Source organism: Gymnoscopelus braueri, assembly GCF_963280865.1.
Source record: "Gymnoscopelus braueri genome assembly, chromosome: 7".
In the NCBI taxonomy this organism is placed as follows: Eukaryota; Metazoa; Chordata; class Actinopteri; order Myctophiformes; family Myctophidae; genus Gymnoscopelus; species Gymnoscopelus braueri.
This window is the reverse complement of record NC_137608.1, coordinates 2,487,841-2,500,531: the sequence shown is the minus strand read 5'-3', so window position 1 is coordinate 2,500,531 and position 12,691 is coordinate 2,487,841. Positions and strand designations below refer to the sequence as shown.

At 38.4% G+C, this 12,691-nt stretch overlaps 1 protein-coding gene and 1 long non-coding RNA gene across 2 annotated transcripts; both read right to left on the bottom strand.

Moving 5' to 3' along the window:
* Positions 1-4,971: 4,971 nt before the first annotated feature.
* On the bottom strand, positions 4,972-5,554 carry LOC308088386. Its single transcript, XR_013933439.1, has 3 exons — positions 5,491-5,554; positions 5,119-5,217; positions 4,972-5,035 (listed from the first exon to the last, which is right to left on the bottom strand). It is a non-coding gene; the product is annotated as an uncharacterized lncRNA (long non-coding RNA).
* A 61-nt stretch (positions 5,555-5,615) lies between these two features.
* Positions 5,616-7,023, bottom strand: LOC308088280 (myosin heavy chain, fast skeletal muscle-like; the record flags this gene model as incomplete). The annotated part of the gene is made up of 5 exons (XM_080432681.1): positions 5,616-5,729; positions 5,856-5,964; positions 6,438-6,465; positions 6,555-6,711; positions 6,946-7,023. 5 exons carry the CDS (start codon positions 7,021-7,023, stop codon positions 5,616-5,618), a joined length of 486 nt encoding a protein of 161 aa, XP_080288807.1.
* Positions 7,024-12,691: the final 5,668 nt, after the last annotated feature.

The window sequence follows — 12,691 nt, the reverse complement described above, 5'->3', positions numbered from 1 at the left end:
TCTGATTTACATCCAAAGCATACTTATCCACACACTTAAACTCGCTATGTAAAGCACTGGTTCTCAAACCTTTTCATGTCAAGGACCTCCAGGTTAATATGTATTTGGCCGGGGACCCCATTTGAACATATTTGGTGCCAGGGTCCCCACTCCCCATACGTGATTTGTGTTATTAAAATGTTTTAAAAATATCCCCAGGCTAATAACCCATATCAGATCTGATCTGTCCATAGGCTTTTAAGTATTTGCTTAAAACTCACCCTTTCTCTTTGGCTTTTAGCCACATCTGATCTTAAGTTTTTAAGTCTGTGCTTGTCATTTTTATTGTGTAATGGCCCTGCAGTGGGTGTGTAACACCCATAAAGAAAGCTCACTTTTGCTCACTTTCAGAAGCACAGCAGGAGAAAGGGTAAACATTCACGAGTCTTCTGCCAAATTCAGGAGTGTTGGCAGGTATGCCTGAGGTGACAAAGGCAAGGGGCTGGTTTGAAAAAGGGAGGGGTCTATGAGGACAAGGCCCTGCCCCTATGCTCAAACTGTATATATTATTTGCCATTTGTGTCATATTCTGAAAAGGAACTCAAGAAGCTCTTGAAGACTGAATACAGAAGAACATACATTTTGATTCAAGGTAAGAATATATATATATATATATATATATATATATATATATATATATATATATATATATATATATATATATATATGTTTTACTTGGTAGCAGTCAAGTAGTATACAAAGCTTATAGAGTAACATAAGTTATAGGTGTATACACACCAGTTTACACCTGAACATAAGAACTATGCTAAGTTGATTGTACCAAGAATCAAAGGTTGTGGCTAGCTCTTTACGTATAATTTTTCTTTGAAATGAGCTGCCTCTGTGTGTCAGGCGGTCTCAATCTAAACTGTTCTATAGAAACTGTGTTAAAATACTTTTATGGAAAAAGCTACAGCTAGTGATGCAATTCAATTTGTGTTTATATGGTTTGATATTTGTTAGGGTGGGATTCAGGTTCTTTTAGTGGTTTTGTATTTTGTGAGTTCATGTGACGTGCTGCGTGCTACAATATGTAATGTATTGGTGCTATATAATTTATTGGATTATTTATTTTTATAATTGATTGATTGTTTGAATACTCTATTAACATTTTGCAAAAGGTACACAGGCTGACTTCAAGTACAAAATGTGATGAGCAGTGATTAACATCTTCTTTGCACTCTGGCCAGGCTGTCTTTCCAGTTATCATGGCATCGCTGGTCACCGCTGTTGTGGGAGCAATTGGCTCCGCAGTTGCTGAGCTCATTCCAACTAATCGCCAGTGCACCATTACGATCAGCAACCATAGTTCCCATTTACTCATCAATCCCAGGTATTTGTTTATTATTATTATTATCATTATTGTCTCCGCCAGGCCGAAGGCATGGCGAGAGTATGTTTTACCCCCTGTCCGTCCGTCCGTCCATGTGTCCGTCTGTGTGTCTGTGTGTCTGTGTGTCATTCTGTCATTCTGTGTACAGCTAATCTCCGGCACCGTTGGCTTGATCGCAGCGAAACTGTGCACACACACTCCCTGGATGTCAGAGCACTCTGCCCCAAATGTTTCTACTCCTACAGATTTTATCCAAACATCACGCAAATCAGTACACAGTATCGCTATAGTCATGTGATCAACACGGATCTGTCCGATTTTCCATATTCCATTCTGATTGGCTAAGGTTGGCTTCTACAGTTTGCAGGATTGGTCCGTTTTGAACAAAATGCCTTCAGATTTTATCCAAATTTCACGCAAATCGGTACACATGATCTTTATAGGCGGAGACCTGTGCTCTGAGGAGCACTTGTTCTAGTTATTATTATTATTATTATTATTATCATTATTATTATTATCAGTTGCTCTAAACTGGGGTGTCCTTTGGGGTCTCCAGGGATGGCAATTGCTGCTCCCTAGTGCTCACATTTAACCTCAAATTCTGTTATTTCATGCATATTTTCCGCAACTCTGAATATTTTGTTGCAGATTAATCTGATTAGAGATGAACGATGAGTGCATCTCAATACATGCCCGTCCATCTACAGTACATGTGACACATGCATGTTGGTCCCTTTTGGTCATGTCATTATCGGCAAACACTTTCAAACATTTTCTCTTTCCACCCCAAATAAATTGCGAAAATAGTGTATCTACAAGCTTGTAGATCCACTATTTTCAGAAATTAGGTTTAAGTGGTAATACTTTTTTGCCGTCCCCTATTTTTTTCTGAAATTACGCCTCTGGCACTAACTTTCCTTTTTCTTCCTACTATTAAGGATGCTCATTTCCAGTGGCTATTGCACCAGATCTTTACCGCACGAAATCGGCTCCGGCCAGGAGGCCATCCTTGAGTTCAAGAAGACAGCCTACACTGCTAGGGGCGCTGTCGGTGTCTTCACCTACGAGCTCCAAAATCCCAGCAGCAAATCGCACACCAAGAAGCTAGCTTTCATGTTCTCTGTGCCCTTCGACTACAACCTGTACTCAAACTGGCATGCGGGGGGATTCATTGCAAAAAACAAAAGCTGTGATCACAATCTTTTTAACGAGATGTATAAAGGTGCTCAGGAGGGCTTTGTCAAACAGAAAGGAGGCAATTCCTTCTCTCACTCAGACGGTGATTTTAAAGTCACGGCCACGATGACAGACACATACACACCTGACATGACTGTGGAAATCCATGACAACTGAGATCAGGGTTATTATAGTTAAAGGTAGGGTAAATGATACTCTTGGGTTAAAACAAAAGTTTTTTTGTTATAAGGTTAAAGCTCTATATTGTGATAGTAGTCATTGATAAAGAACAGTGTTAGTTCAGTGCCAGGGGTCTCCCCGTCCCCCCAGCTCTTTAATGAACATTAGAAAAAAAAAATGTCAGGTGGGTTGCCAATGTCAGCCAATCAGGATAGAGCACCCAAATATCAGCTTCACTTTTAGTGTTCCAATGGACCCTTCGCTAAACCCCACCCCAAAAGCGATTGTCCAATGCCAGTTTAGCAACCCTTGTCAGCCTGGCATAGGTCTGGCAAGCTTTCGTCACCTGCCATAGCTGTCAATGTTATTTCGCCCGCACACACACATTCATTTGCAACATAATGGCAAGAATACCACGATAACGCAATGGTGACTATATGAACCAGCAACAGATTCCATGCACCCAAAACCATTGGAGGGTTCTTTTCCCAAGCTGAAATCTGCACTTAAACTGCAAGGCTGCATGGCTGTGTTGTTTAACACATACACAGCTTAACGTCAGGAAAGTTACACGACTCACTCACCCAGGTGGTGTCTATAATACTAATCACCATAATCGTAACAACATTCAGAATCACAGCGCTGCCTGTTTCGGATTCCGCACGTGAAAGTATATTCATTCATTTGTTCGTCTATTTATTAACTGCTACTGTAGTCTAAAATGAATGAAAACCCCTGTTACAGTCATGGATCAACTTGAACCTGGTGTTTGTACTTTGTCTATTTACGGTCCGTACATCTATATAAACGTTCAGATTTCAAATATAAAGTAATTACCTTATGGCCACGGATGTTACAATTATGCACGGGACTCTCAAAAGTACCCGTATATTCTGTATTGTTCAATAAAAAGCATTTTAATCCGATCGGTGGCCATTTTCTCATGGAGTTATAATGTATGAGAGTGCAATACACTTACCAACCGATAGAATCACGCAGTTGAAAGCATATGAAGAAAATGGCCACCGATCAGATTAAAATGCTTTTTATTTAACTATACGGATGATACGGTTACTCTTGAGAGCCCGTACATAAATGTAACATCCGTGGCCATGGGATAAGCACTTTATATTTGAAATATGAAGGTTTCTGTAGATGTACGGGCCGTAAATGGAGAAAGTGCAAACACCAGGTGGAAGTTCATCCATGATGGTCGAGACAGACGACCGTCGTGTATCCATGGCTATTACTCCCTCTAACATTTCCCGTGTTTTTAGCTTATTGAAATAATGTCATGCACATTTTTCCAGTCCATAGCCTACCGCAGGCCTTGTTGACTAGATTTAAAAGAGATTTTGAAGCTCTTGCTGCTGAAATGATCGATCATTTTAAGGGGAAAAGCCGTCATTTAACATGCAAGTCAATGGGTGAGAAGCAGAGTGTGCCAGGCCTGGGTGTGACTAACTCGCACCACCAGTCACAGAGTGGGGTGGGTGGGGCTTAGCGAAGGGTCCATTGCAATTTGGTCTGCTAATTTCTTCGCGTCATTACTTGCAGTTTGACTTGTTTATCCTGTATCCTGCATGAGTTCTCTCTCCTGATTGGAGAGATTGGTATCCTGACCCGAAAATGAATTTTCTGTTTATTAAAGATAATGCATGAGAGAGATGCATGAGACCCATGTTACTGAACAAACACTATTAGATTAACAAACATCCTTTAAAACTGTGTACAACTCAGTAAACAAAACAACATACAGTATAAGTGTATACAGGGTATCTGCACATTTCTACAGTGACAATTTAAGGACTTTCAAGACCTTTTAATACCTATAAAATAGATAAATACAAATACAAAAAATAAGACCATTACTGTGTCAAAAGTAATCAACAAACTATACTATACAAATTGTCAAACATTGGCCAAATTTTCAAATATTACCTAAGAAAGAGACGAAAATTTTTTAAACATGTAGATCGGCTATTTTCACTATATTTATCTGTTGAACCGAGTCAAACTAAATGTAATGCCTCAACTGCTACAATTCCAAGTGCTTGTCAGGGTGGGGGGTCCCCAGTTCAAATATGATTATGTTGAGGGGTCACAACCTGAAAACTTTGAAAAGCACTGCTTTAGAAAATACATTTTGCAGAGCAACTGACTGCAGTAGCACAGTGAGTATAATAAAATAGTGTTCACTCACGTCAGTAGCGTCCAGCTCTTCTTTGTCATTACTGCTGGCCACAGTGATCTGACCCATGCTGATCAACGGGAAGTCGTAGGGGTTGGCGGTGATCAGGCACATTTCTTAAAAGGAATTAAAAAAGGGTGACATTGTGTTTTTATTCATTCATTTATGTTCTCACTGCATCATTAGTTATTCCATTTACCAATAATCGCAGGTTTGTGGTTGGTCATCATCTGGAAGAAGATGTGGTAACCTCTCTCTGCAGGAAGCTGGAAGGTCACTCTGGACTTCTCCAGCAGATCTATATGAGTTGTACATAATTAATAATAATAATAATAATAATAATAATAATAATAATAATAAGGGTAATAATAATAATAATAATAATAATAATAATAAGGGTAATAATAATAATAATAATAATAATAATAAAAATAATACGGGTAATAATAATAATAATAATAATAATAATAATAATAATAATAATAATAATCTGTATGGGTTGTTCATAACTCAAAATATGATCCTCAAATTAACGCAAATATAATTTATCATCTGTGAACTTCATACTTACATGTCTCAATATCAGCACTGGACAGTTTGCCCGTTGTGTTGAAATGGATTCTGATGAATTTACCCTGTTTGATATATCACAATTTGTTGCATCACTCTAAGATTGTGGAATTATTGCAGGTATTCTCATAAAATATCATTATTTACACTTACAAAGCGAGAGGAGTTCCTCACGGTCTTGGCATTACCATAGGCCTCCAGCAAGGGATTGGCTGCAATAATCTGATCCTCCAGTGACCCCTAGAATGTTTTAGACATCGCCCAATTAAACATTTGGTCAGAATTCTTTCAAATTGAATTGTTATATTGCATATAAATGCTTTATGGTCAAAAACATGCATTTGTTAAAGTAAAAAACCTGTACACCTTGATTTTACCACTATCGGCCGCTTTTTCTCCACTTGCAGAACTAGCTGTTGCAAAGTACTGGATGACACGCTTGGTGTTCACAGTCTTTCCAGCACTGGATTCTCCACTGGTTATAAATGCATACATTCAGAGAAATGCAGTTAGTGAATTTGTGTATGTTGCCAAGACGACGATGACGACGGGACAATCGTCCCGATTAAGGACGTAGCGTCAGTATGACGTCACCCCAAGATCATACGACACCATGTCCCACCTATTAAGTACAGCGGGTAGGCGCGAGCGGGCGCAGACCAGCTGTTAGATGAGTACTGAAGAGCATCTGGAGACTGGAGATAGGATCATACCTAGGAGAGCTATACTCAGATAGAGTTGTACTGGAGGAATTAACCCCAGAGAAACCATACCTAATATCTCACAGCCCGCTGAGCCGCTTCGAGCCTCAGCCCCAGCCGATACTGCGACAGTCATAAGAGCCCAAAGCGCCTAAGAGATACAGTCCTTAATATATATCGAAGACGTAACAGTACCTCTGTCACAGTGTACAATGTTCTTTTTTTTAATGGCTACTGGGAAACTTACGTGATCAGGACAGACTGGTTCTCTTTATCTGTAAAATGTAAAGCAATTTTTTATCATGGATACAGCACAAAACCATCATAGTTATATATTGTTGACATTGTCCTGACTAGTACGTACCCATCAGCATGAACTGATAGGCGTTGTCAGAGACAGAGAAGATGTGGGGTGGAGCCTCAATACGCTTCTTGCCTCTGTAGGCATTTACAACCTCCTGGTCGTACACTGGGAGCCACTTGTAGGGGTTCACAGTTGCACAAAACAAGCCAGAGTAGGTCTGAAGGGGAGAAGAGAGAGAACATTAACATCATACTACAACATAGCACTGAGCATGCCACATATCTGGGACAACGGATCACTAGAGCTGGGATTACAGTCACGAGTTGCAAGTGGCAAGTTGAATTTGTTATTCTATGGTTTTCACTTGATGTGAAATATAACTTGTAGTCTGTGTTTCTCTGCTATCGACAGGTGCAATGCTGTACTGTTCTCAGCATGTAGAAAACCTTACACAGATCATCCATGCTGCATAACGCTCTTTGAGGTTATACAGGATGGTGGCTTCAGTGAGGTGGGTCATCATGGCCATGTCTTCACTTGTCGTACTTGGGAGGGTTCATAGGGGTGACATCAACCTCCTTTGCAACTCTTTCCAAAAAAAAGAAGCACAACTTCAGAATGTAATGTGATTTTTACTGAGCCACTATTTGATTTTAGATACACCTCTACATACCTCCTTCGTGTCGAGCAATTCCACGGTGACTTTGTCACCGTCCTTCTTTACAATTTTACACTTGAGGTACAGCTCCTTAACATCGGCCACATATGCTGCAGTTTTGGCATCAAAGGGCAAATTTTGAGCCTCCATTCTCTCCTTCTCTGGCTTACGGAGGTAAATGGCGGCCTTGCCATACTGCTCCATCTCTGCGTCCGTACTCATGGTGGCGGCTTTCTGTAGACGGACAAATAGATGGTGTGATGCCTTTGCTGACTTGAGATCTGAGCAGATAACTGTAGGACTATGTAGGACTATTCTTATCGCTTTAAAAAAACTATGAATACTCACTTTTCCCCTCTACCAGTAGCAGTGAAACTTTTTGTGCAACCCCTAAGTGTGGGGAAAAAACACATAATTTTGAGGACATTAACATGAGTTGAATGATTTAATACACTACTATTTATAATCATGAATTCAATTAGATTATATGAATCCTTGCCATCCTTTCATTCTTTCATTCTTGCCACACACCACTTCGTAAGAGAGATTATTTTTTGTTCCACATCTAAAAAGATCCATTTTCCCCAAGTTATTATTTTTTTTATTCATTTTTTCCCCATTACAGCCATGTCTCTCGTTTTTTGGTATTTGTACTGAAGCAATACCAGATGTTTTTTCTCATACACTTTAATTCCATTGTATGAATTAAGGTTACATTCAGAGTTGGGTAGACTAACCAAATTGTACTCAAGTAAAACATCTTGTTACTTTAAAATAATAACTATAGTAAATACTTTATTAAGAAGTATCTGGTAAAAACACATACAATGTGAATTATTGTTTACATGATCACAACATTATTGAAATGTCTAAATAGAAATGAATGAACAAAAGCACATTCCAATCTGGCCTAACCCATATCACTATAAATAAAACAATACACAATCAGTCATCAGTGTAAAATATAAAATAAATTATTCTGTCCACTCATTCCTATATGTGTGTAAGCTCGATCATATAGCTATGTGGCACCATGCACGGAGTCATGATCAAAATGAATAGCTAACATGTCTAATACATTTATATGACTATGAATAGCTAACATCTGTATAACATTTATATGACGATGAATATCTAACATCTTTAAAACATTGATATGACTAAGTATGAATAGCTAACAATTAATAGGATTATGAAGGACGGATGAAGTCTCACTCACCACCAAATGGAACTCTGAACTCCTCTGCAATGAGCTCTGGGTCGGTCCATCTCAGCCTGCTTTATATGAAGTGTTTACTGCATGCTCTGCAGAAAGCAAAAGTAGGAGATGCCCTTAAAAGGCTCTTTCATTCCGGTAGACATTGCAATAATATCCATTTAGCCATTACAATTTTACATATACAAATCTATTAATAAAATTGAACATAACATCCACATGATACTTGGTGGTGGTGCTTCTTAGCAATGTGTTTTATGTCCATGCCAGTGGCTATGGTATAAAAATACCCTTTAATTGGCAGGGTGGTGGGGTGCTACTGGGTTTATTCATTTGGTCATTACAGCATATCTTGCCAGATAAATTATTAGGAACATAATAATTTTAGTTAATATTCAGTGAGGAAAGTAAATAAGTAAAATTCACTCAAATACTGTACTTGAGTATAATTTTGAGGAAGTTGTCATTTTACTTGAGTAAACCTTTCAGGCCGCGACCCCCCAAAATAATCATATTTGAACTGGGGACCCCCCACCCTGACAAACACTTGGAATTGTAGGAGTTGAGGCATTGAATCTTGTTTGACTCGGTTCCACAGATAAAACAGAGTGAAACTAGCAGATCTACAAGCTATTTTCACATTGTTTGCCTCAATCTTTCTTATATTATTTGACAATATGGCCAATGTTTGACCAGTTTGTATAGGCCTAGTACTATAGTTTGTTGATTACTTTTGGTGCAGCAATGGTCTTTTTCTTTCTTTTTTCTTTTTTTAGGTAGGCCTATAAAAAATGTCTTAAAAGTTTTTAAGAGAATTTAAGGTCTTAAAAGTCCTTACATTGTCACTTCACTGTCATGTTGGTCCCGACCCACAGTTTGAGAACCACTAGTCAACAAATATTCTGGCACTGGCTTAATGGGACTGGCTTCACTGGGGCACTGGTACTTAAATCCTTGACCTTAAAAAAAGTCTCGCCTAACGTTATTTCCATTCCCTGTACTCATCACATTTCATTTCAGCATTACATTTCACCATAAATGCATTCATTAACAGACTATGTCATTTATAATTGCAAACACAGCCTCTCTCACACAGCTGATACGGTCCATGGTACTGGTCACAGCTTGACCATCCAATCAAGCAGATACAAAGTAGGCTAGCCTAAACCCACATCTAGTGGGTTTAATACTATAGTCTACTCTATAATATAGACTAATAGTCATGACATTTTATACATTGTATAAAATGACACACACACACACACACACACACACACACACACACACACACACACACACACACACACACACACTTTCAACCACTGTAACTTTCACTTATTTTTTTTTAAATAGCAAAAATAGCAGATATGACAAGCACACAACGCGTGGGTCCTTCTATTTTCATATAGCTTGTAGATCAGTTAATAGGAAAAATAAGCGGTTTCACGTACCCCCCCCCCACCCCTAAATCGTGGGCGGGTTTTCGAACAGACAGAAGGTTAGGGTTAGGGTTAAGGTTAAGGTTTAGGGTTGGGATCAGGGTTAGGTTTAGGTAAGCGGGGAACATACTGTAGAACCTGAGGAACATACAGTAGATACGCTGCCGTGACACGCTCTGACCTTGTAGATCTGCTAGTCTTACTATATAGGGCTTAAAGCAGGGGTCTTCAACAGGGGATCCAATGTAGTTATTATTTAGTCAAAAGCTCTTGTTAATTTTTCAATATTTATTATCCCTAAACACACATTTAACCAATTATTTGTTTAAAAAATTGCTGATCTACAAGCATGTTGCATCGTAACACATTGTGAGCTCATAAAATTGGTATCATTAACTGAAAATGTGTTTTCTGTTTACCAAAGAGCTGGAGAGACAGGGAGACCCCTGTGGGAGACCCCTGTTACTGAAAAAACACTCGATAGCAATGATTACTATCAGAATGTAGAGCTATTCATTTTAACGAAGAAACATCACTTACCCTGCCTTTAAGTTTAGGTTAGATTTGTGTTTAAATTGTTTGGTTTGAATACATTGTGTCATTAAAATTAAGCCAATGGGAAACACTGTGTCACATTGTAATGGAAATATAAGTGACACTTTATAAGAAGCCCATGTCTATTATTATTATAAACATACTTATAATGTATTATAATCTGCTTATAACACTGTATAAGCACTCACTAAGTGTCTAAAACATTCCTAAGAAAGCCATAACTTACCATTACATATTACTAAGTGCACAGTGATGTAAAGTGAACATGTACAGTAGGGGAGAGCCGCCATGTTTGTAACGCGTCATGGTTGCAACAAGCATGTTTTCTCTTGATTGGTCAATTTTCTCATAACGTCATCACATCAGTATGTGACCAGTGCTGTAATGAACGTGCCCAGGAAGTAGGAAGTATTTTCATCCAGACTAGAGAAAGTTATCGCAGAAAAACTGATTGATCTTAAAGTTAGTAAAAAAAATCACCTTGAGTATCTTTGGTCTACAAATATTTCCTTTAATGTTGTCGAGCTAAAATCCACATGGTTGTCTGCATGTATCTGTTCTTCATCAGTTTACATCGTTTTATTACTCCACATTAGCTCTGTTCTGTAAACAAAGCCAAAGCAGTGGAGCACAGAGCGACCCGATTGTAACACCCATCTGTTTAGGTGTAATCAATGGATTTTCCCATGAAATTTACTCAAACTGCTATCCCGGTAAGATTTAATAAATTCCTTACGTTTGATACATTATCTTATCACATCCTTGGTATGAAAACAATGTAAAACAGTTGCTTGAAATGAATATAATTGATTTAAGCTGAAAACGATTTGTTTAATGCCGTTTTTTAGCAGTGTTACTTTTGTAACTATGGCTGTTACAATTAGTCTGATAAGCGCTTAAAATGTAACGTCGGAACAGCGTCCACTTTCGGTTTAATAACTCACGACCTGTTTTATCAATTGAAAAACTTTAAGTGGTTTATAGCAGACATGTGTAGGTTCTTTGCTTGAAAATATTACATATGTAGGTAAAACGATCGCCGAGTAAAAGACCGAAAGGTGAAAAATGTTACAATCTAAGCAGCCCTCCCCTACATCATTATCAGACCTAAATTTACCATTCAACTTATTGTTTATGCCATAATGACTGGAAATACAAAGGTTTTGTAGCAATTTGTAGCAATTGTTGAAATATAGCAATATATCTCGGCTTTGGAATAGTAGGGGGTACTAAGTGAAAAATCGTTACGCGGCGGATAAAAGCATGAAATTTGATACAGATGTCCCTTGGGTCATCATAAAACATCCTAGAAGGGGTGCCCAAAAAAATCTTAAACAGGAAGTGAGTTATGGACAAAATCCAAAATGGCCACCTAAACTGTTGACCGTTGACTCAAAAGACACCAAAAGAATCTCCAAAAAGCATAAAATGTGGCACACATGTCCCTTGGGTCATCCTAAGACATCCTAGAAGGGGTGCCCAAAAAATTCTGAAACAGGAAGTGAGTTATTGACCAAATTGAAAATGGCCGCCTAGTGTTGTCGATTGACTCAAAAGACAACTAAAGAATCTCCAAAAAGTATAAAATGTGTCACACATGTCCCTTGGGTCATCCTAAGACATCCTAGAAGGGGTGCCCAAAAAAGTCTTCAACAGGAAGTGAGTTATTGACTAAATTGAAAATGGCCGCCTACAGTGCTGGCGATTGACTCAAAAAGCCTATAGAATCTCCAAAAAGTATACAATTTGGCACATATGTCCCTTGGGTCATCCTAACACATCCTAGAAGGGGTGCCCAAAATAATCTGAAACAGGAAGTGAGTTATTGACTAAATTGAAAATGGCCGCCTACAGTGTTGAAAGATGATGCAAGATACCTAAAGAATCTCATAAAAGCATGAAATGTGGTACAAATGTCCCTTGGGTGATCTGAACGCATCTACAAGGGGTGCCCAAAAAGGTTTTAAACAGGAAGTGACCGCCTAAAGCAGTTGACACAAAAGAAAACATAAAGGGACGTCATAAAAGTGTATAATTTGGTACGTACATTGAGTGCTTCTTAATATATCCTAGAAGAGGTTATTTATTTGCTTGTTTATTAAACTTTTTAGGAAGGGACCATGTTGAAGAAATTCTAAATGGCTGTTTAAACAGTTGACCATGGCAGTCTGCATATTATGCAGACTCAATACGACAGGTTATGCAGTGCATAACCTGCCGTATTTTGTAGTCTACCTTCTGTTTTCATTTCTACATCACTTATTCATTTTACTTTCTGCATTATTTTTTTATTGTACTCTTTGAATCTTCTTTATTTATCTAACTCTCT